This window comes from Podarcis gaigeae, assembly GCF_964106915.1.
Source record: "Podarcis gaigeae genome assembly, chromosome: 8".
Taxonomy (NCBI): Eukaryota; Metazoa; Chordata; class Lepidosauria; order Squamata; family Lacertidae; genus Podarcis; species Podarcis gaigeae.
Window position 1 is genome coordinate 57232031 of NC_139684.1, and position 23912 is coordinate 57255942.

A 23912-nucleotide genomic window follows, 5' to 3' on the forward strand; every position below is an offset into this window, starting at 1 on the left:
TCGGTAGAGTTTATTCTTTAACCAAAGGCGTTTAACCATTCAAGAGTTCCAGGACACAGAGACCAAGTGTTTCGTGTTCAGCAGCCCCGGATGGCTCGCTGGGTTTCCAGCCAGATCCACGCAGCACACCGTGTCTTGGCCCAGCTCCGCCTCGGGGCTTGCCTATTCTCCAGCTAAGCCCTCACGTTCCAGCTCTGAGGGCGAGAAAGGAGCCGCACCATTAAAACCAAGGCGGTTCGGAGCTGCAAGAGCAGCGGTCGTTGACCTTTTGAGCAGAACAGAGCCCAGCGAGGGAGGCCCGTCTCGAGGGGCTCCTCCAGTAAGTGCCCATTTCGCGTGGCTCGTTTGGGCTTCGAGAGGCTCGCCCGACTTGCAGCCGCCCTCGAGACCCCGGGGAGGCGAGCGCGCTTGCGCCCGCTGGAGAAGCGGGGGGCAGCCGGGCGCCCAGCTGGGGCTGGCAAGGCGAGGCGGCGGAGGAGGAGGCGGCGGCGGAGGGGAGGGGGAGGCGCCCGCGCCGTCGGCAGGCGCAGAGCGGCGTGCGCGCCTGGCCCCTGCCGCGCTCGCTGCGTTGCCCCTTTAATTGTGTCCCCAGCCCTCGGGCGTCTCTCTCCAACGCCCACGTCAGCAACTACCTTTTGTTTCTCTCCCGGCCGGGCTGCTCAGCGCTTTGGGGCGGCGGCGCCCGGCGAGGTTTCGCGCCCTCACCCGTCGAACCCCGAGCCAGCGCCGCTTGCAGAGCCCCGCCGCCCCTCGAACGCCCGCCTCGCCGCCGCCGCCCAGCCCGCGCCTCTGCCGAGCGGTAAGTCAGCGGCGCCTCCGCGGCAGCGCCAGCAGGCCGAGCAGGGCGTCCTCCGGGCTGAGGCGGCTCTAGGGTGAGCCGGGCGCGCCTCTGCTTCCCCGGCTAGCGGAGGATGTCCGGCCGCGCCGCCTCTCCCTCCTCCTGCGCGGCGCCCCAGTCGGGCAGCGCCCGGCCAGCCCCGTCAGGCGGGCGCCATTTGCTGCCGATGCCGCCCCGGGCGCGGCGTTCGGCTCGCAACAAAGGGTTGGCGAGGGACCGACGGAGTCCTCCCTGCCGCGCGTGCGGAGCTCCGAGCAGGGCAGGGGCACTTTCCGCGCCCGGGCATCGAGTGGCGGCGGCGGCAGCAGCGGGAAAGGCCACGCTAGGCAGCCCGGCTGCGGCGACGGCTGGGAATTCCGCATCGCCTCCCGGCGCCCTTCCCAGGAAAGGCAGGAGGGTTGGGTGGTGGTGGCGGTGGTCTTCCTCCCGGCAGGGCGCGCGGACCGGTCCCCCTCTGGAGGCAACGCCGGGGATCGGTCCCTGGTGACTTGGCGGGCGCGCCTCCAGCGCCGTCGGGCGTCCCTGGCTCCCGATGGCCGAGCCTCCAGCTCGGGGTGGGCGGGCGAGAGACTGACGGCGCCCTCTGCCAATGTGCGGCGCCGGCGTCCCTTGTGCTGCCGGGCAGGGCTAGGGGAGGACCGGCGCTGCCGCGGTGTCGGCCGCCTGCTCGGAGGCAGCTCCTCTGATTGCAGCGTCCGCGCCGCCGCCTGGGCGCCCTTTCTGGCGGCGAGCGCGGCGCACCTGGCGAGCAGAGGGGCAGTCCTGCCGGTAGGTGCGGGACTAGGACGAGAGGGAGGCGGCGGGAGCAGTGGCTCCTCCACCTCCCGCCGGCCCCTCCACACCACACACTCGGCATGCCAGCAAGTCTCGTTTCCCCACTTTTCGCCTCCAGGCTGGAAGGACGCCTGTTGTCTCGGGGGCCCGGATTTGGCGAGCGGAGTCTCCAGTTGCTGACCTCTGCGCTAGAGTCGCGGAGCCCCGCGGTGCGAAGGGCTGGGGCGCTGAGTGGTGTGACAAGGCGTCGCGCTGCTAGCTGCGGGCTTGGAAAGCAGCAGCCCAACCCAACTGGCGTGCCCGTTGCAGGTTAAGCCCAGATCGGCTGACTTGGGAATAGCGATCCAGCTGGCTACTGTCGGGACTGAGAAGCAAGCGCCGGCCCCCTCCCACCCCCCACGACAAAAACGGGACATGCAATTAGGGCATAACGGGGTGAGGGACAACTTCCATGTGACAGTCTGATTATGGGAAGAAAGTAGTGATTGCTTAGGAATGGTGGGTTGAGCTTGCTGGACCTCTAAATAATGACAGCTTGCAACGTTAGGCAAACTGGCCTTGCATGTGATTCCGGTTTCACAAGCTGTGTGAGGGGATGCAAACCTGTTGGCATTTAAACCAACTGACCTAACTGCTCTGGGGTTTCATGTAGGCAGATGTGAGTCTGGGGGCTTCCAGACAGGGGCTTAATTTGCAAACTGGTTGTTGACAGCAGGGTTTCTCCTCTCCCCCCCCCCCCCAGTTTATTGGATTTCCCCCAGGATGCGTAAATGCAGATAAAAGTGGGTGGGAGGAATACAGACTGCCATTTTGATGCCGTATTTTATCTGGAAAATTCAAACAAGCGATTGAAATTTGCCTGCTTGAGGAGTATCCACAGTCATCACCCAGAGAGATTCAGTCTCTTATATGTGGCCAAAATGTCCAGCTCATCATAACTGAGGTGAAGGACACTGGCTGCTGGTGTACAACCGTGCCCTTATGGTGCAACTATTTATTGGGCTCTGGATACACAAGTTAGGAAGCTGCTACAGGTGCGAGAGAAAATGCTGTGTACTGAGCACCCCTTTTCTGGCCCCTCTGGATGTTGATGGACTCCAAATCCCATCAGTCCCAGTCATCAGGGATGATGGGAACGGTAGTCCAACAACATCTGGAGGGCTGCATATCCCCCACACCTCACTCAGAAGTACTTAAGAGTTTCAGGGGGACTCTGGTTCAGACCAGGTGTGATGTGAAGTGCCTCTCAGTACAGTATTATTGTACATTTACATGTTTTATCTTTTGCGTTAGTTCTAAAAAGCTCAAGCAAGCATCTCCCCCATTTTATCCTCATAACAACCCTGTGAGGTAGGCTAGCTGACAGAGAAAGTGACCAGCTCCAGCTCCCAGTAAGCTTCATGACCAGTTGGGGATTTTTGAACCTGGGTCTCCCAAGCTGCACCCCAGCACTCCAACCAGTACACAACACTGATTTGTATTTATTTTTACTTGAATTCAGTTGCAGAAATGACTGTGCTGGTAACTATGTTTGAGACCATGGCCGGGGGCAGATTAGCCTTTTCCAAATGGGCCATTTTTCTGATAAAAGTTTTACCCCAGGCTGCTTTGCCACCCAGGGGGCAGAGAGAGAGGCTCTACAAATATTTCCCCCCCGAAGGGAGAAAAGTACTTGGGAAGATTTTGATTGGGGGAAATGGCCCATAGGAATTGCTGCTGTCCCAGACATATTTGGCATGTTGCTCTCCCTGCCCTGCCCCACTAAAGCTAAAAAATAGACCAACCAGTAGTGGACAGCTCTTGGAAAGTGTGCTGGTCAGTGGTGGAGCATGTGCTTTGCATACAGAAAGTCCCTGGTTCACTCCTTGGCATCTCCAAGTTGGGCTGGGAAAGGCTCCCATTCGCTACTCATTGCAGACAAGACTTGAGTTAAGTTGTCTAATGGTCTGACCTCCCAGTGGCACCTTCCCAATGCTCACATCCAGTTTGGCCCTTGAAGATTGCATTCTGTCACTGACTGTCTTGTGCTTCACCATGTCTCTGTGAATGACTGATAATCTTGCAGCTGCGGTTTATATGTAGCAAACAGAGACCTGTTTATTCTTTTTTCCCTTTCTTTTAGAGCAACACAACCCTGTTTGAGAATGGAGATTTCTTCCCATCAGTTTCATCTCCTGCAACAATTAAACGAACAGCGCAGGCAAGACTTATTTTGTGACTGCAGCATTTTGGTTGAGGGGAAGGTCTTCAAAGCCCACCGGAATGTGCTGTTTGCCAGTAGTGGCTACTTCAAAATGCTCCTTTCACAGTGCTCAAAGGAAACCAGTCAACCAACAACGGCAACTTTCCAGGCATTTTCTCCCGAAACATTTTCCGTGATCCTGGATTTTGTGTATTCAGGCAAACTCTCCCTCACTGGCCAGAATGTGATTGAGGTCATGTCAGCTGCCAGCTATCTGCAAATGACTGACGTTATTAGTGTTTGCAAGACATTCATTAAATCCTCCTTGGACATCAGTGAGAAGGAAAAAGATCGCTATTTTAGTCTCTCGGACAAGGAAGTGAACTCGAATGGTGTGGAGCGTTTATGCCTGTATGGGACTGGGTGGAGAACGGAGAGCAGTCCCCCTCATTCGCACTTAAGCCCAGATCAAGGGACATGTATAGTGGGTGGAAATTCTTGGACCAATTTCAATTATTACCCAGCCACTCAGAGAAATGCCCAGCAGCTGTCCAAGCATGACCAAAGGCAAGAACCCATGAAGAAAACCAGTAGACATATAGGGCTGCCACAACCCTCCGATGTCCCTCACTATAAGGCAAGTAAACTTGAAGAGCAAGTTTCAGAGCCTATAAGCCACACTTCTCCATCTGAAGAGGACGTCCAAATTGATTCAGAAGGTGACTCTGGCCATTCCAGCTACCAGTACGGCCAGGGATCCGACACCGTCCCGAGAGGCTCGGCTGTGTCACAGCAAGAGCATGATTCTCCACACCCTGCTGGCAAGTCAAAATCTTCCAAAGGGGATGAGCCATACCCTAGCATGCCCTCGGTATTGGGTGTGATGGGGAACTGGGCGGATGGTAAGGATATTCATTTAGCATACAGTCAATTGCCTTCTTGGCCCTTGGCTGCATAAAAGTTTATCATTTTACCTTTTAAAAATGAGTGTCATTTATCGGAGGTGAACTAAATTTTGCATGCAAGGAGAATGATTCAAATGGATTCAGCTATCATAATTGCAACAATGACCTCATTGTGTGTTGAGCAGTCTCCTTTTTCTGTTCAGCTTACTCAAGGTAGAGGTCAAGTTTTGTGGGATACGGTTTTGACGAAATGATGCTTCTTCTCCCCGCTGCCTGGCAGGGCCTGTTGTGGTGCCACCCTCCTCAGTAAGATCATAATTTCTTAGCAGTGCTTCCTAGGATTGTGTGTGGTTTTTTAAATAAAGCATATCTGCAACCCAGCTCTTTTGCTTTGTGCTTTCTGCACTGGTGGCAAGGAAGACTGGGTCTTGCTTAATTTCCAGTGGGGCTGTTATGGGAGGCGGGAAAAAATACATCTCTTACACCACTTTTGCAGAGAGAGTGCAGAGTGGGGAAGGCTTTTCCCACAGTGCAAAAGGGGGCTTGGTGTAGCCCCAAGGAGTATTGCTGTCTGAATCAGATGACCAAATGCCTCCCACCAACACCACCACTTGGACTAGTGCTTTAAAAGTTTTGCTTGACCATTCAGATATTAGTTCCATCTGTTCCCCTAAATTGTATAGCCTTTGCTGTATGGTAAGGCCAGCCATGATGGAGCAGGGGAACTGCCCCTGGCAAGGAGATTCATAAAGCCCTTTCAAGAGGGCTCTGTGTGTTCCTGTGACTGCAATGTGCAAGAGCAGAATGCCGTATTGGGTGCAAAACAGAAGGGCTGTAGCTCAGTGGGTGTAAAGCACATGCCCTGCATGCATGAGGCCCCAGGTTTGATCCTTGGTGTCTCCCTTTAGAGCTGGGAAAGATTTCCACCTGAAACCCTGGAGAGCTGCTGGCCTGTAGACAATACTGAGCTAGATTGACTGGTCTGACTCTACATAAGGCAGCTTCTTGTACTAAATTCAGCATCCTGAAAATCCTAAAAAGGTAAAAGTGTGTGGGTCTCAGAATCCAGAGTGTTGCTGGTTTCTTGTGGTTGCACGGTATTGGGGCAGGACCTGACAGAGTTCACTACAGCTTCTTATAACTTGCAGCAGCAAGATTGGGCAGAATAAACACAGGTGGATTAAGTAAAATTGCATCATTTATACCAATTGCAGAACTTTCTAAAAAATAATAATAATAGTTTGCAGTCTTGAAGTCAGTTACTTTATTTTGACTAAAAGTGTCACTGTGATAGGCGTGTTACAATTTTTGCAGCATTTTAAAAGCATTGCTTGGTACTCACAGATGATCTGCCTAGGATGAGGTTCAAATGCCCTTTCTGCACTCACGTGGTAAAGCGGAAAGCAGACCTGAAGCGCCACCTTCGTTGCCATACGGGAGAACGGCCGTATCCGTGTGAAGCATGTGGAAAGAGATTCAGCAGGCTGGATCACCTGAGCAGCCATTTCCGAACAGTACGTTGGCACATGTTGTATTTTGAGATGATACACCCCCAGTAACTACTTAATATAGAGATGCATTGACTTGCATCTGTCTGTTTTTAGGAAACTTGCTTTATTCTGACACTGGGCTTGTCTACATTTCTAATTTCCTAGGAACACCTATTTCTCACTATACCTCGAATCTTAATCCCAATGGGGCAGGACCTAAACAAAAAAAAAAGTTAATATTGGTGTGATTCAGCCACAGTAAATCACTTTGATTCCCCATTAATTTCAGTGGGAGAGTTCACCATATGCTGGGTGTCTCCCACTGAAGCCAATAGAACATCAAAGTGATAGTTAAACTCTGGAACTCACTCTCACAGGAGGCAGTGGTGACCACCAACTTGGATGGCTTTAAAAGAGGATTAGACAAATTCATGGAGGAGAGGACTCTCGATAGCTACTAGCCATGATGCTTATGCTCTGCCTCCACAGTCAAAGACAGCAATGTTCCTGGAAGCCATAGGAGGCCAGAGGGCTCTAGGGCTCTGGTCCTTCTCATGGGTTTCCATAGGCATTTCGTTGGCCACTGTGAGAACAGGATGCTGGCCTAGATGGGCCACTGGCCTAATTCAGCAGCAAGGCTCTTCTTATGTGGTCAACTTCAGCTGGATCATGCCCTATATTGTTTCTACTGAATTTCTAGAGTGCCCTGTCTTGAGAGCTAAAGGCAGAAAATCCTAACATGATGATAAAAATGCGTAAGTAAAATGCCTTGTAACATGAATGTGATATGATGAGTAAAATTGCACTATATAAAACATTGTATCGTTTCTTTTCTGTCTACCTTAATCTAAGCAACCATTTCTCCACCACCATCCGGAATATTCTCACTTTCAGTGATTTAAAGAAATACAAAATAAACAAGTACTTATTCTATGGAATTTATTGCTCAGTTAATCACTTAATACCTTCCCCCTTTCTTGTTCCTGTTGTAATAGATGCTTATTGTGGATTACTGAAATTACCATATAAAAAACAACTTGAGTGAATAGACATAATCATGTAGGGCTGCTGATAGGTGGCACAGGGGGTACTAATGCACTAGGCCCTATAGTCAGCAGGAGCCCCAGAACATTCATTAAAAAAGTAAGTCTCTAGCCCTTCTAGAAAGAATGTTTTGAAGCAAAATGTGCACGTATCCTTAGAAGTGATATCTGTGAGGTGTGCCAGCCTGGCTGCTCCTGCCTTTCAATGAATAAAGTCAGAGCTGGAATTGATGACTTCGTTGTTGGGACACCAGGCTATAGGGCTCTAAAGAGCTGCTGTTTTCCTTTAGTGGGCTTTTCTTGTTTTTTTCTTATATTCCAGTGCTCTTTCCTTTTTTCTCTAGCAACCATGGTGTCTGTTTCCTGTGGAGGCTTGTCTGAGATCAAATACTCACTAGATGTTATTTTCTGTAAATACGACTATACAATAACTGTTTGTGGATGTTAAACACCCCCCCCCCCATGACATGTAAGATGTGAAGCCTTTGCAACAAGGCATAGGCAGCAGAGCTGAAGACTTAAGAACTCACTAAGAATCCAGTGTAACTTGCAGTACAGCAGTGTTCAGGTCTCCTGAAAGCCTCTTTGTGTTTAACTGAGCAAACCCACTGGTTAGCGGGTACAGTATTGCAGCCTAGGCTTTGGTGTAGGCTGGGCATTGGGAGAATTCAGTGTTCTTCTGCCTTTAACAGTTGTGCGGTAGGCAAGTTAAACATTTTCTAGTATGGAAATACAATTATGGGAACAGCTTCACCTACGGGTATAGGGCGATACACAAATTTAATAATTAATTAAATATGGGTACACAAGGGAGTAATTTGTAAGAGAGTACAGTATGTGAAGCGATACAATGAGTTTGCCTCTACACACTGTGGATGTTAAGGCAAGAAGTTACCTTAGCTCACAGTTTCTGTGCCTTGGGGACCATGAATTAATTTTGAATAGCCATATCTTGAACCGAAATGATTTTTCGTATCCTGGAATTCTTCCTTTTCACCACACTAGGCTGCATGTGTTAAATTTTAGTAGCAGCCTCTCTATACTGAGAGCATTGCTGTATGGAAGGGGAACAAATCATTTTTCTATTTCCCTTTTGAGCAGTGATCAGCATTCTTCCTTTCAATTTTCACAGATCCATCAAGCTTGCAAGCCAATCTGCAGAAAATGCAAGCGTCACGTGACTGAGATGACAGGGCAAGTGGTCCAAGAAGGGACGAGGCGCTACAGACTTTGCAATGAGTGTCTCTCCGAAGCTGGCATAGACAGCATCCGCATTGATTTGGACACTGAGCCACCACCTGAGTTCCCGCTAGAAGACGACAAGGATTCTAACTGGAATTATGGTGAAGACAACAGATCCGATGTGGAAATTGTAGAGGACGGGTCTACCGATTTGGTCATCCAGCAAGTGGACGATAGCGATGATGAAGCTGAGGAAAAAGATATAAAACCAAACATTAGGTAGCTATGAATGGACTGGATGTTAAATAAAAGTTCCCCCTTTATGTTGTCATTCCTTTGTTTTGACCATTGACTCCCAACCAGCCTGTGGTTAACATACAATCTATTATATAGGCTTTCTATGACTTGGGCTAAACTTGCATGCATTTATGGACATGCCATTGTGTCTATATTGAATTTAGTTACTCAAGGGTATCAATATTTTGTTCCATAAGCAAGCATCCATCCTGAGATGGTACCATGTATGAACAATTACCTGCTGAAGTGCGACAGTGATAACTTTTGATAGAATAAAATGGATCTCTTCTCAAACCTTTTTCAATGTTGGGGAGCACTTCAAAATAAAGTTAACAGCTTCATTGTAAGTTACTCTATTAAAGCTTTTGACAGCGTGAGGGTTTTGTTTTTTAAAAACCGCAAGCATAAAAAGGTGCAATGATAATTAATTTATATTTAATATACGCAGTCACACACACTGCAATCCTATGCATGTCTACTCAGAAGTAAGCAAGTTCAATGGAGCCTTTTCCCAGGTGAATGTACATAAAATGCATAGACCTGCAAATATTACTAGATCACCCAGCTATTTGAGTTGTTGCCTTGCTCTAACCTGGCACATCGCTCGCATCCCCCATTCTTCCAAAGAAAATTTGAGTGGAGAACACTGCATAATCCTTCCCCAAAATTCACAACTTCCTTCAGATGATTATTTACTGAGAAACATTAGGGTGATTCAGCCTTTCAGAACCAACTCTCTTGATTTCAAAATCTTTGAAAAGCCAGTTTTTTTATGTCTTGCAAGCAGCAGTCACTATTTTCAAATGTAGAACCAAAACACGTTGTGGCAATTCAAATGTTTCCTTGAAGTTCTTTGTGCATACCCATCTTTGCCCACCCATTTTTCAAACTGGATATTTTAAACCTGCACTATCACTAAATTTGAAACGGGTACCAATGTTCTATCAATTCATCTCACAGTGTGACCCTTTTAAATAAATTGCTGTAATTGGTTCATTTACAGAAGGGAGTCTTGAGTCAAAGGGTGCTTCCAGATGGGTGTTTGCTGCACGATGGGTGCTCCACATGCATTTCTTTTTATTGTTTTGCAGCATTTTTTGTAGTCGAGATTTACCCTTTCTAGGAAAAATCAGGTACTGTAAGTTATTTTTTTAAAAACACCACTGTTGCTAGTGCCACATTTATGATATCTGAATAACCCAATTACAGCATTGCCTAGAAGCACCCTAAAGAAAGCATATTGAGTAAGCAACATGGTATTCCAGAATCAAGCTATAAGCAGGATGTGAGAAGCAGGTGAATCTCCTGGGCACATTTATTTTCCTCTTGAAATGCGGCTGCTGGGGGCTCTGATTCCTGTGCTGTATGACAGGGAAGCTCCTATAGCAGGCATAGGCAAACTTGGACCTCCAGATGTTTTTGGGACTACAACTCCCATCATCCCTAGCTAACAGGACCAGTGGTCAGGGATGATGGGAGTTGTAGTCCCAAAACATCTAGAGGGCCGAGTTTGCCTATGCCTGTCCTATAGCGTTCCCATTTGATGGTCAGGGAGGCTTGCAGCACCTATTCCAGGCAGGCTCCCTTGGCGCACTTGCAGGCAGCCCCGAACAGCTGAAGTTGCAAGTGTGGAAGGGAGGAGAGGAGCTGAATTAGGCGTGGACTGTTTACGCTCCATTAATGAATTTATATACCTCACCTTTCTGCAACAGCACACTAAAGGCGGCTTGCGCAGAACGAAAAAGGTGACATGCACCCTAAAAACAACAACCAACCAACGAAACAAAATGCAGTTGAAATCTAAGAAGCCGCAGCTATAAACGCAAGTAGCTAAATCCAAGACTAAGCATTTGGGTGTGGAGGGTGTTTCTCCTCCAGCTCCTCTTTCTCCCCACAGCTTTAAATCCAACCTACCCCACAACGGTGCTAGGGCAGGGAAAGCAGCCTGGACCTTGGCGTCGTTTTCTCCGTAGCATCATGGGGTGGGGGGTGGGGAGATCGCGGGGGTCAGTAGGCGAGGCTGTAGCGCAGCGGGGAGAGGAGACTATGTCTTAAAGGGGCGCGTTGCCCCTTTAAACGCAGCCCCTGCACCTCTCCGACGCCCACATCCGCGTTGGGAGACACCCACCACCACGACCCACGAAGAAAGAACAAGGCTCCCTGCTGCAAGCGATCGGCCCCTCCAGGCTGGTGGCTGTAGTGTCTTGGTTTCGGACATTTCTCTCCCACGCTCCTTCCGTGGGGGGGGGGGGGCTTTCCTGGCTGTCTTCCAGCCACTGACCAGTCCAAAACCAGCTGAGCTTCTGCCACGCGTGGCGTCCCTGCGGCTCAACCTCCCAGCCTGTGTCCAGCCCAGGAAGGACTCGATCTCATTCTGAGCCCCTGGAGTTTGAGAACCCCCACGCACCGTTTCTCTTTCCTGCAAAAGGGACTGTCATTGGGTTCTTGGGCCGACAGCACCGGCGCCCTCGGAGGAGGCCCCGAGCGGAAGAGCGAAGAGGGTCTTTCCTGCCAACCCTACCTGCCACTTGTCCTGTCGTGGCTGATTCTAGAGGACCCAGCTGTGTGGCTGGCAGCACCTAGTGTTGGTGATGGATCGGGACCATTGCCCGGCCACCTGGCCTCCTTCCCTCAAACACCCGGTAATTCATCATCTACTAGCCAGGATGGCTGCTGCCCATTGGGACCGGTAGGGCAGAAGGCAGGGAGCCCAACAGTAGGTGGCGCCAGAGCCAATGACAAGCAGAGCCAATTCATTCTAGTTTTGTCTCTCTCCTCCTCCCTGCTGAGTTTTGCAAAGGCAGCACTCAGACTAAGGAGGGGGAGGAAGCTGGCTGGCAGTGCCCCCCTCTGGACTAGTTGCAAATAAGAAGGCAGAGAGGTGGGGCAGGGTCCCATCAACCCCCTTGGACCAGACTCCACTAGACTGTGTACCTCTAATGTCAGAGGCTTAACACTGCAAAATAGGTCATTCAGATATCACAAAGGGGGCCATGGGCCACTTTTTAAAAAATAAAGAAACATTTTTTTAAAAAAAGGAAAAAACAACCATCGCCATCACTTAGCTCAAGTCTGCAACATAGTCCATACAAACAATGTCTGCATCAATTGAACACAAACACTTCAAAAGCCAGACTATACAACATGTTGTCTATAATGTGGGGTGCCGATACAAAAACTCTCATCTGTAAGTCACATTACTGGCAAAAAAATGGCAAAAAACTGCCCCACCTGCAATAATACATCTATGCAGTATTGATTTCTACAGCCACAGCAGGCACTGCAACTGTCCAAGGGTTTGACTTTACCCCCAAAGGCACACTCCTCCATTGTTTCCCAGGAAAGAAGGATGCCAACAATAGGGTTGTCCTGACTCATGGACTACCTTCTCAGGGGAGCCAGGTGGCTTTTCAGCATTGTGGGAGGGGCTACCAGGAACTGAGTGGCAGGGACTTACCAAACTGCTTCTGCTTCTCCTCTCCTCCCCTTGAAGGGCAAGATGGTTCTCCAGGAGGGTTTTCCCTGCTGTGTGGCTGGCAGCCAGGGGAGGCCAGGGCAAGGTCACTGGAGGAGGAGGACCAAGAAGGGCTTCCATGTGTGGTTGTTTGATGAAATGCTGGTGAAAACTCACACCAAGTGCTTGCAGGATCAGCACCCTGCTGTATTGCTTTGCTGTTTCCCTGGCATCAGCCTACCTTCCCAGGTGTCATGGCAACCCTTGTGCCACGCTGCAGAGTCATGCTCTTGCCTGCAGAAAGGTCATTAAAGACCCGAGCGACAGAGGACCTCTGTCTTCCTTGCTGAATGGTTTCTTCCTGTGTCCTGACCTCCTTGCTTTGAGTTGAAAGGCCAGCTATGGTGGCTGGTCAGTTACTGTGGAAACTTTCAGGGTGTAGGAGCTGGATCAGCCCTTTAAGAGGGAAGTATTCTATTTGCCAGTTTAGTGTTGAGCAATAGATATGAATTCCCAGGTGCAGCAGAACTACCACATGGACTGTGAAGCTGCTGTTAACCACATGGTGAACCTGGAGCTCCATGTCAGTTACGTCTATCTTTCCATGGTACCTGCTTGCTTTTTTATCTCTCTTGTGCTTTGAGGGAGCATCACCAGAGAGAAGCCCCTTTGCCTTATGTATGTCAAATGGCCTCATGTGTGCCGTTGCAGGGCGCTGAGAGTTGTGTCACCCAAGTCTGTTTTAAGTGAACATTTCATGGGGCTGGTGCCAAAAGCATCACTCAGCAGTGGCTGGTGCTTGGTGGGGTGGAAAGCAGGGAGGTCAGCAGCAGGTGGCGCTAGAGTGAATGTCAAGCAAAGCCAACAAACACTAGTTTTGTCCCTACCCTTCTCCTCCCTGTTGAGTTCTACAAGGGCAAGGAGGAAGAAGCTGGCAAGCAGTGCTACACCCTGGACTGGTTCCATGTCAGAAGGCAGGAAGGTGTGGGTAGTCTGAGAGCAGACCAAAGTTGGTGTGGCAGTGCTGCATTCACCCCCATGGACCAGATTCCACTGGCATGATAGCTGGTTGGATCTGGTCACACAGGAAGGCACAGAAGAGAGCCTACAGACTACCTGGATTACCTGGAGCAACAAAGATATATGAAATCAGGGCCACTGTAGTCATCATGCAGCTACCCTCTCACTGGCATTGACTGTAAGCACATGGTGGCAGGGGGCATGTTGAGTGGGAGGCGGGTCCAGCAAGAGTTGGGGAATCTCCTCAACGTTGGTGTTGGCCCTGCCTAAAATCCAAACACTGTTTCTCCCAAGAATCATATTTGCAACTCCCAACATTTTAAGCAAAGCTACTGTTGGTCCCGGGTATGGCAATTAGTGTCCCCTATTTCCTGTCACGGGTCAGGTCAAAGTGTAAAGGCTGAGGCATTTCCCTAGGCTGCTTTAGCATAACAGCCTTGTTAACAACAACAGATGCATCATAATAAAGACTGAACAGTTTTGCCAATATTGACATTGATTTATAATTCTTAAGATTTTAAGAGACCAGCTGGAATTGTCAGAAAATTCTAACACTTGCCAATGGAGTGTTCTCAGTGAATGGTCAAATTTCATGCTCCCTTCCATGTTTTAGCAGCAAAGAACTAAGAAACCCGCCAGGCACCTTTGCCTAAACCTGATCCACAGATGGTTGAAACAGCAGCTAAATTGCTGCATAGTCCGCTTAATGGATGACTGGACTTTTTTGTTTTTCTCCCCCTCCCTGACCTCAGTACTACTACTTCAGCCGTGATGATGTTGCCCTCAAGCATGTAGCTACATTCTTGAAAGAGGAATCACTCAAGAAGAGGGGATATGCAGAGATGTTATTGAAATACCAGAACAAGCGAGGGGGGTGCATTGTTCTTCAAGACATTCAGGTGTGTGGTGTCTGCTTTCTTGATTAAAGTAGTCAGCAATTGAGGCAAACTAGTCCATTGGTGCCACAATCAGGACATCCACCTCTTTTTTGTTTACCAGTGTCAGGATGTCTATCTATATACTTGTATCTTTTATTTTATTTTGCTTTTTAAAATTAAAAAATAGTCTTTTCACATGGAATAAACATACTTTAAAATACAAGAAACTAAGACAGCATCAGCAAATCTCTTGTTCCTTGGAAAAAGGTGTAACAGCAGCTTGAAGCTGGAACCACTACCTAGAACCCATTCATAATGTATTTTAAAGACTCTAATCCACTAGGTCTTTCCAGATGTTTCTGTGGGGCTGGGCAGATTGTCTTGACTGATGGTTACATCTCAAATGGGAGATGGATGGATTCTATATGTTGTAGAAGGATGAGGAACTTATATTGCCCTTGTCCTGGTTACAGACTACACCTGAGCACATACCATGAGTCTATTGTCAGGTCTGTTGCAGAGCACCAAAATTTAGCTATTTTTAAATAAGCGGCTACCAGCAACAGTGCCAACATCGCCCAATGAGATAAATGTTGATTTGATTCATTTATTATTCCTAGCAAGGCTAACAAAGGCGTTGGATTTATATTACAGATTAATCTGATTTCTTCAAAGACTGCTGACCAAAAGCAGAACACCTTGTCACAGCACCACCAAAGATGGATGATGTCTATCTATATGCTTGTTGATACTCCCAAAGAACTCTGATAGGAAATTAGGGCAAGGCCTGTCTTGCTAACCCAATTCTTCTTCGGCCTCTCCTTAACAGAAGCCGGAGCAGGATGAGTGGCAGTCCAGCCTTGAAGCCTTCCAGAGTGCCCTGCGGCTGGAAGGAAAGGTGAACCAAGGTCTCCTGGACTTACACAAGCTGGCTCTGGAGAAGGAGGATCCTCATGTATGTCACCCGTGGTTAATGAGCAAAATTAAAATTAAAAAATGGGTAGACATTTGGGGAGAATGGAGGACCCTGAAAAGGCACTAAAAAGCTCATTCTAGTCACCTGGTGCCCTCTGGATTTTTGGAGTACAACTTCCACCAGCCTCCAGCCAGCATTGCCATGCAAGTCTGGGCTGATGGGAGTTGCAGCCCAAACCAACTGGAGGGCACCAGGTGGGGGAAGGCTACACTAGAATCTCTAAACAAAACATGTAGACCAGGAGCTGGCCCAACATTCAGAGACAGGCAGCCCCCTTGAAAAGACCATTTAATATTCTCAAATATTGGCTTGAGCCAATGACAGCTCAGGCAGAAGCCTTTCACAGCCACACTATGATAATACACAAGATTACTTTCATGAGTGAACTTGGGCCCTGGGCCCTTGAGCCTTTTAAAGCAGGTGCTTCACCCCTGAGCTATGAGCCCTCTGCTCACAGCACTCGTCTTATCTAGTATCAAAGCCTTTGATCATTCAAAATCTCCTTTTTTCTGAGCTAGCAGATCCCAGATGTGATGAGGATGATCTGGGTTGGGACTCACCACCAGTGAGTTTCAAAAGAAAAAGGAAGCGCAAGCCCTGAGCAATTCTTCTCCCCCCTTGCTTGCCTTCCCTGTGCAGCTGTGTCACTTTCTAAAGTCTCAGTTTTTGGAGGAACAAGTGGAGGCCATCAAGCAGTTGGCAGACCATCTATCTAACTTGAGGCGCTTGGGAGTGCCCCAGGATGGCTTGGGAGAGCACCTCTTTGACAAGCTCACCCTGGGGGCATGCAGCTGAAATAGCAAAGGACATGTCCCAAATCAGCGGCTATTTGTTATACACGAAGCCCTTGCAATAAAACATGGGTGCCAATTGAACCCAATCGGAAAGGGGTGTGTGTGTGATTTTTTGTGTGTGGGGGGGGTATGTGGGACCTGCAAGATAATGTTGCAGCACAGTGCTCCTTTTCAGGAGCCCAGCTAGCCATGTAACCATTTTATTATTATTATTAATTATTATTATTATTATTATTATTTAAATAAATAAATAAATAAATAAATAAATAAATAAATAAATAAATAAATTTATTTATTTATTTATTTATTTATTTATATTCCACCCTATACCTGCAGGTCTCTTGCTGGAAGTTTCTATTCCTTACTTCTAATGCAATAATATTGCCAACCAATAAAACTACTATATGCACACAAGTATGAACTTACGTTTTGTAAAATGGATTTTATTTTTAAAAATAGTTCTTTTAAATTAAAACCAAGTTTCTTATTTTTCTGTCATTTACGTAAATAGATGGGTGCCTACTTCAATCAATACCCCAATGACCTCACACAATTGTAGAGCTAAGTGGAACACATCAAAACTGAAATCACACACAAATTAACATAGAGTACCACTCTGTCTACACCTCTTATGATGCCTTCTCTTCTTATATGCAGCCATCATCAGCCTAATGCCCACCAGCTGTTTTGAACTGCAAGGCCTATCAGCCTTAGCCTGCAAGGCCATGCTAGCTGAGACTGATGGGCATTGATGAAGGCTGCCATAGTGCAAAGGGATGGCCCAGTGTAAAACACCTGCCACCAAGCTATGCTCCTCTGCGAGCCCCATGAAACAAATGCTGCTTATAGGAGACTGGGACCCGTTGCTTCAATCCCAAGGTGTGTGTGTGTGTTAAGTCTGCAATTCAAGTTATGTGTGTGTGTTCATATAGATTGTCAAAAACAAATGCTGCTCTTTGGGGGGGGGCAATTGTTTGTGTGCTCTGTTCCTTTCCTTTCCTCTTTCCTTTCAGTGGAGACATAATAGCTCTGATCTTTAACTGTGGTTAAGGCATTGGGAGTGTGGCATCGACTGTGAGGCTCCCTTTTCCCTAGCATGCATGAATTCCCTTCTCCATCCCATGGTTTAGTTTAACCAGCAGCAGTTGGTGAGTCAGTGCAGGTGGGGTATCTTGGTTCTCCTGGCCTGACAACACAGCAGGTCACTGTGGAGAGGGGAGGACTGAGGCATAGGGAGCTTGGATCCACTGCCATGTGCCACACCAGATCAATCTCCCCACACCTCACCCTTTGATAAGCACCAGCAACCTGCTGTTAGGAAGCCAGCCAAGCAAAAGTGCCTCACCAGCCACTACAGCTCTAACCATAGGGTAGACTACAACTCCCATCATCCCTAGCTAACAGGACCAGTGGTCAGGGATGATGGGAATTGTAGTTCCAAAACATCTGGAGGGCCAAGTTTGGGGGTGCCTGGTGTAGTGTAATGTCTGAAGCAGCATTAATCAGGAACGCTAACCAGGATTTCTTTTGTAACCCTGTTCTGGAACAACCTATCTGCTAGGGCAAACCATACTGTTGTTGGTGGGAACTAACACATGAACAGGAGAAGAGGAAGCCTGACAGGCAGGCTTCTGTCATCTCCTAACCGTGGTTGAAGGTGACTGGGAACATTGTGACAGCATCAGACTACTGTTTCAAATGGCTTTGTAAGGGGAGAGGATTTAGGCTAATTTCCAGGCAACTTGTCACTGGAGGAAAGCAGCATTTTATGGTGGGTATTTTACAATGGGCTATAAATGACAAAAGAAGCAATAGAAGAGGTAGTATCATTAAGACAGACGACAGTAAGTAGTCTTAAATCCCTGTATTTCCTGTCACTAAAGAATATTAGTCTCCCACCAGAGTAGATAAGGAATTAGAATCCAGCATTTAAAAACCACATTATAGGCTGCAGTACCAGATCATGCTTGGGCTAGTAATCAACACATGTACACCATCTTTTCAATGCTTCCTGCTTGATGCATCAGCCTCAGTAATACACCAGAGCTGGACATTCCTCGGGAGTTTTCTATTTAAGCTGCTACATCCAACCTGATGCTCCTCACCACTTTGGTTCATTTAGCCCTCTGCCGATTCATTTCCAGGAGGACAAACACTTCGATTAGGATGTACAGCACTTCTGGTAGATAAACCAGGGTGATGCAGTTTTTTGTGGTACTTTGTTTAGATATCAATAATGACAAAGACCTCGGGCGTTTCATCCTCATGAATCTGCATTGCTGAATAGGTTATAGCTTTGACCTCTGTGCCCTGCGAGGGAAGAAAAAAGAAAAATTGAGTCTATGAACAGGAGTCTAGGAGCTCAGCTGCACAACGATAGGCAGAATCTCTGGTAGGTCTAAGAATACATGAATGGAAGGGGTGATTTGTTAGTTAAGCCTAATTTATTTCTGGGCCTCTAGTACTCAGGAAGGAAAACAACAACATTCATAACATACCTGGGGATGCTTGGGCAAAGAGAACTCTTCTCCCCACCTTAAAGAGGGAAAAAGGGTAATGATTATTACAAGGTTACTGAATTATGTCACAGTGCAGGAAACCCCTCTGGTCATTTTATGAAAGACACGCGGAACAATGATGAATGTTGAGGAAAAGAGGAGGCCATTCTGGCACCCCTAGCAGCCAGAATGATTTCCCACCCAAGAACCTAGAGAGCTATGGCATACAAGGCTCTCAACTCCAGTTCCCAAATGGTCCATACCCAGGAGACAGTGCAGGGATCCATTGGAGGAACACTGTCCCACATGCTGAAGTGTGAATCAGGAATTAAGAAAGCCAAGACAGCTCCTGGCATCTTCAAAGGCCTCCATTTCTTCTTCTTCAGAACCAGGGATTAGTTTGAGCCCTTACAGCAAAGCAACATTGCTGAAGTGGAAACATGCATTCTTTTTAAAGAAAGCAAACTCTTCGCTGTCTCCATCCAAGAAGGATCCTGGAGGAGCCCATGGTGAGAGTCAGTGGGGAACTAAAAAGGCTCCTGGCACATGCAAAATGACACTTGGTACACACTCTATGGAAACTTTCACACAGAGCCAACATGTCTTGACTCTCTGGCATTTCCATCAACATTTTTAAATGGCATGATTCCACTTAACTCACCCAATAGATCTTATTCTGAATCTTATTCGGTCAATGTGGAGCACTTTAACTTCCTACAAAATGAGGGAGGGGAACAAACATATAATTAGTTGATTTCAAACAATTAAAAACTTTCACATAGCTCTAGTAATAACTGGAAAAGGTACAAGGTATTTCAGTTCCTTGCAGAAAAATAAATCCTAACCATCCATACAACCTCAAGGCATATGAAAAGCAATACATTTCAGAAGTCAAAGGAGCTTCTCTTTCAGTCTGTATAACAATTTCTTTCTCCCCATTCTAGCATCTTCAACTTCTCCGATAATCTAACTAGTTTTGCAAAGAATTTCCAGAACTTCGATCCATAAACTGTAAGCACATTGCAGAGGAACTTTGAGGAACATCATTGTCCCTTCTTTTCTGTTGTTGGCTATCAAGCCTGGAGGAGACTTCTGTGAAAGTTGAATGCTGGCTCCCTGCTTTATGATTACAGTTGATGCTAATAAGGACAGTACAGTAATGTTCCTCTTTAGATTTTCTCCTTAGTTTCTTGATGCTACCTCAGAAATTAATGTATTCAGGCAGAATGGATTCAGTACCTTGGCAATGCAACAACACGTGACCAAACTGTGACACTGTGCAGAACACATTCCAATAATTGAGAAATATCTCAAGACTGTAAGGAGGAAGAGAGCAAACACTCACCCTGGGAATGAAAAACTCATTGGCGCTGAATTTATAAAGCCACTCATCCAGAAAGTGGAAGAGAAGAGACAGCATGTCATGTCCTGTTGGAGAGAAGCGGGGTGGGGTGGGGGGTGGAGACATATTGGGAGCTTTAAGGTGCAGGCCTCCCTCCAACCCAGTATGTGTGGCAAGCCTTCCTAATGACAGACAGATGTCAGTGTAGGCTCAAACTCCCACTCAATTCCCCTTGCACCACAGATAATGGCTCAGCAAGAGATCAGAGAGCCAACCCTTGCGTGGGGACCAATAGGACACCTCACGAACCATGAACTGTATCTTTAGGCGTCAGGCAAAAATGTTTTTCTATAACCAGGCCTTCAGCTTGGGCCAATTAACATTCTATGTCTTTTTTAATGTGTTTGTGGAAGGGGCGCGCACGTTATTGGTTTGCTTTTGTTTTTATTATGTATTTTGTGTTCGAATTTTGTATTTTTATGCAGTGAACTGCCCTGTGATCTTCGGATGAAGGGTGGTACACAAATTTAATAAAAAAAAACACACAAATAAATGTCATGGGTTTTTTTGTTGCTCTGCTTGCCTCTGAGATGAGACTGAACATCATCTGGATAGCTCAGTTAGTTAAAGCATATGCTGATAATGCCAAGGCTGCAGGTTTGATCCCCGTAAGGGACAGGTGCATATTCTCGCATTGCAGGGGACTTGGACTAAATGGTCCTGAGGGTCCCTTCCAACTCTATGACTCTATAATTCAAATTCTATGATTTGAAGCTGAACTTTCTGCTTGCCTGTTTCCTGCTTGCAAAAGCATCACCATTTATACTTACAGGCCTGCTATGCTAAGTTTAAGCAGTCCAATTTCAGTGAATCCTGAATAAGCACAGGCCTCAAACTATAGGGTGTTACTCTGTTATAAATGTGTTTGGGAAACAGCAAGTGACAGTTATGCTGGCAAAATAGTAAAGACAATCATTTGCCACTGTGTTTATTAATCTGTACTGCTGTCGTTCTCAAAGCATCACCTTACCCTCTGCTTCCACCTCTACTGTGTCCAGAGGTTCAACCGTCTCTGTATCCGTCATGTAGCCAAACATGGCCATGGCACATTGTTCAAATGCTTCTTCCAAGGTATCTCCCCAGGCATGCAACCTAAAAACACACACACACACACACACACACACACATTACAGGGCAGTAGTTATAAGCAAAAGATGAGAATGTACAAAGGAGAAACTTGCACTTAATGTAGGAAAGACCAGTTGGCTCCACTTCTAACAAGTTCACTATTTGCAGTTTAAGAATTGTCCATTCTTTGCATATAGTAGTCACCCTTGAAAACTTTGTACTTGGAATTTATGAATTCCTAGCTCCATCCTCTGCACAACTAGGAACTTTCTTTGTAGGTGGAAAATAGAGCAGCAGGAACATCCAGCACACAATAGAAGGTGTGCAGCATCAATCCCTGCTTCCCCATATTTGTTGCTTTTGAAGCTTTCAAGAAATGTGCTAAAATATGAGCATTGTGGGAATGGGGGGCCTGTGAGAGGTAATCTGCTGCAGATTCTAAGAAATCTGGCTTGCCATTTCTTGCACTTGGCACTTTTTTGGGTGTTTTTTTCTTATTACCATAGAGTGATAGCAAAAATCCAAAACAACCTTGTGCTGAAATACAGAAGCCATGACAAGAAGACATAACAACAAAACTCTAGGCATACATCTCGTTTAGAGGAGTTATAGACGGCACACCATCCAACCTACTTCACTCTGTAGCAGACAAGAACTGTGTAAAGAGGTAATGCACACACACAACTCATGAATTAATTACCGGTATATATGTTGCCATACTTCCCAGCTCTTGGCACTTTTGATGAACTGGATGTTGGTTATATTATTATATGGAAAGGCAATATACAAATTGAAAATACTGACAACACTGTTCCCCCATTGAAATCCCTGAGGCTTTTGGGTTTTCTCATATAACCCCATCTATTGGGATAATGCCAGATACCTTTGAATAAAAGCTGTGTTTTTTTAAAAAAAATATTTTATTAAGGGTTTTCTTGTTTTACAGTGAAGATAAGCTGTTGATTCAAGAGGTAGAATGTGTGCTTTGCACAGAAAAGGTCCAGATTTCAATTCCTGGCACCTCTTGGGAAAGCCAGGAAAAATCTTTCTCTGAAACCCTGGAGAGCTGCTGCCAGTCAGTAATCGTAGATGCACCTTAGCTTAATGGACCAAAAATCTGACTCAGCCATAGGACAGCTAACCCTGTTCCATGTACCTGGGCAGATTTTATCTAAGCAGCACACTTGTGCTTGTTTATACAGAAAAGGTCAGATGTGGTAACATCAGCAATGGGGAGAATAACTGGTGAAATATGGTATTAGCAGGGTGGGAAAGTACATGCATTATGCAACTGAGGAATATTTCCCCCTTAAAAGATTATTTGGGTCATTTTGCTTTTCTTTTTTTTTTTGCCTTCTCATTGTCCCTGTTAGATTGTAAGCTTATAAATAAATACTTACTGCACATCAGCAGTATGATCCAGATCTAAATAGGGATTAAAAATATGAAAAAATATGAAGCTATCTGGGGCAACTTAAAATAGTTTATTCAATTAAAAAAAGAAAAAAACAGATCTAAAAGACCAAGATAGGGAGAATGAGCAGTCAGAACAAGAATATTCCAAGCACAGTAAATTCATTTACACGTACAGCATAACAATACATCGCAAGAAGCTGACCCTTCTAGAGTGAGGTCAGGGGGTGTAGCAGGTTCGTGTCACCAAAAAGAAAGTTAAGACAAAGTGAACTGCACAGAAGTATATTAAGCCCTCCACAGCAAGCAGTCTCAGATTTTATTTTCGAGAGCAAAACTTCGCCTTGTCTGCCAAGTTTCAACACGCTCTCCTAGCCGAGGAAACAGCAACGCTTTACAGGAGGGCAAAACCTTCAGCATGCTGGACAAACCCCAAAGTGACATTCTGGGTCCAAATAAATAGCATTGCCTTGCTAAAGATTTTGGTGTTTTTTTTCTCCTACAGACCCAACAGAGCTACGCTGTTTATGGGTGTGCGGAGCCAACGTTGTTGCTCCAATCCGCCGCCCCCCCCCCCTCTCTCCGGGGCGCAATACAAGCCTCCGGAGAAGAATCCCACCCAGCAACGCCCTGCAGCCTGTACCCGGCACCCTCTTCCCCGCCCCGGTTCAAGATGTACAGGCACTCGGTTTGTGGAAACTCTGGAGCTGAGCCCAGCGCTGCATTTCCACCAAAGAACTATAAATCCACGCACAGACTAAGACCTCTCAGGAATACACTCACATTCATACTTCTTATTGAGAGGCGGGTACTTCGTCTTAACGATTTTCTGGTCCTCTGTCAAGTTGTAGTCCCGGTAGTTATCTGCCATGGCTTGCTGCTTTTGCCATGCAAAATTCAATTCACTTCCTCCTCTTAGGACAGAAGAGACGAAAGATGGCCTCCTTCCTGCCTAAAGCATGTCAGCCGCAGCCAAGCCCGCATTTAAAGGAACAGCTCCCTTCATTATAGATCTATCTGTATCATATTTGTATATCTGTATCCATGCTGCTTTATTAGTACTTCCCCCTCCCCTGAAAAGCGGCAATTTGAAATTTTGTGCTTTTAATTCTTAGACCTACACATCGACCTGGCAAAAAGACAATTAAACAAGATGCTCCCTTTTCCTGAGCTATACTTGCTGTTTTTAAACGAAACATTCAAACCAGGGCTCCTGTGTGTCCTTCAACAGCTGACTCCTGTCAAGCAGAAATTCATTAGGAGAAGCTTTTCCTGGCATATATGCCAATGCAAGGGCAGCAAAAGCTTCACCTGCTGGATATCTGCCTGGCCTTATACAGCTGCGAAAGGCACAAGAGTGGCCTACGAAGAAGAAAGTTGACAATCCTTTGGTTCTTTTGTTTTTATTGCTGGCGTAGTAACGGTGCCATAGTTTTAAGGTTGGCATATGTATATTAATTTTATTCAGTACGCTTTCATTCCACCCTCCCAGAACCATAGAGTGGAGTACAGGATTCTTCCCTTCACAACCTGGTTATCACCACTGTAAAATAGGCAAGGCTGAGTGATGGGGACTGGCACACCATCACTTAAAGGGAATTTGGACCTGGGTATCATCAGTCCTCGTTTGACACTAACTGCTGGAACTAAGCAGTGAACAATGGATGATCACTCGTTTTTTTTAATAAATAAAATATA

General features: G+C 46.8%; 4 protein-coding genes and 1 long non-coding RNA gene across 7 annotated transcripts in view; 3 read left to right on the forward strand and 2 right to left on the reverse strand.

Annotated features, from left to right (window-relative positions):
- ZBTB8B (zinc finger and BTB domain containing 8B) overlaps positions 1-3836 on the forward strand; it is a 19641-nt gene extending 15805 nt beyond the window's left edge. The window contains exon 5 of the mRNA XM_083751803.1: positions 3735-3836. The gene's annotated coding sequence lies outside the window, so the exon portion shown is untranslated. The remainder of the gene's footprint in view (positions 1-3734) is intronic.
- Positions 3757-9085, forward strand: ZBTB8A (zinc finger and BTB domain containing 8A; the record flags this gene model as incomplete). The annotated part of the gene is made up of 3 exons (XM_083751787.1): positions 3757-4696; positions 6044-6213; positions 8365-9085. The coding sequence occupies 3 exons, from the start codon at positions 3757-3759 to the stop codon at positions 8695-8697; spliced, it is 1443 nt and encodes a 480-aa protein (XP_083607913.1). The 3' UTR covers positions 8698-9085.
- On the reverse strand, positions 7116-12317 carry LOC310850445. The gene is made up of 2 exons (XR_014567320.1): positions 12169-12317; positions 7116-8662 (listed from the first exon to the last, which is right to left on the reverse strand). It is a non-coding gene; the product is annotated as an uncharacterized lncRNA (long non-coding RNA).
- Positions 12318-12490: 173 nt separating this feature from the next.
- LOC310850420 (ferritin heavy chain A-like) lies at positions 12491-15919 on the forward strand. Of its 2 annotated transcripts, none has more exons than XM_083751966.1 (4): positions 12491-12772; positions 13938-14084; positions 14893-15018; positions 15558-15689. In XM_083751966.1, exons 1-4 carry the CDS (start codon positions 12671-12673, stop codon positions 15606-15608), a joined length of 426 nt encoding a protein of 141 aa, XP_083608092.1. In that variant the 5' UTR covers positions 12491-12670; the 3' UTR covers positions 15609-15689. The 2 variants fall into 2 exon arrangements, with proteins under 2 accessions (XP_083608092.1, XP_083608091.1); XM_083751965.1 differs by having other exon boundaries at positions 12494-12772; positions 15679-15919.
- Positions 15920-16250: 331 nt separating this feature from the next.
- On the reverse strand, positions 16251-23456 carry ZBTB8OS (zinc finger and BTB domain containing 8 opposite strand). Of its 2 annotated transcripts, XM_083751971.1 has the most exons (7): positions 22998-23450; positions 22202-22226; positions 20704-20825; positions 19677-19759; positions 18993-19045; positions 18332-18368; positions 16251-18143 (listed from the first exon to the last, which is right to left on the reverse strand). In XM_083751971.1, the coding sequence occupies exons 1-7, from the start codon at positions 23083-23085 to the stop codon at positions 18057-18059; spliced, it is 495 nt and encodes a 164-aa protein (XP_083608097.1). In that variant the 5' UTR covers positions 23086-23450; the 3' UTR covers positions 16251-18056. The 2 variants fall into 2 exon arrangements, with proteins under 2 accessions (XP_083608097.1, XP_083608098.1); XM_083751972.1 differs by lacking the exon at positions 22202-22226 and having other exon boundaries at positions 22998-23456.
- Between the last annotated feature and the right edge of the window lie 456 nt (positions 23457-23912).

Coding starts and splice junctions, on each gene's coding strand:
- LOC310850420 (XM_083751965.1), top strand. CDS start 12,671: ATGAATTCCCAGGTGCAGCAGAACTACCACATGGACTGTGAAGCTGCT. Junction 14,085..14,892: donor TTGTTCTTCAAGACATTCAG/GTGTGTGGTGTC, acceptor TCTCCTTAACAG/AAGCCGGAGCAGGATGAGTG. Junction 15,019..15,678: donor TGGAGAAGGAGGATCCTCAT/GTATGTCACCCG, acceptor TTCCCTGTGCAG/CTGTGTCACTTTCTAAAGTC.
- ZBTB8OS (XM_083751971.1), bottom strand. CDS start 23,085: ATGGCAGATAACTACCGGGACTACAACTTGACAGAGGACCAGAAAATC. Junction 19,760..20,703: donor AGTAGAGGTGGAAGCAGAGG/GTAAGGTGATGC, acceptor TCTCTCCAACAG/GACATGACATGCTGTCTCTT. Junction 18,144..18,331: donor CTTTGCCCAAGCATCCCCAG/GTATGTTATGAA, acceptor CTTCCCTCGCAG/GGCACAGAGGTCAAAGCTAT.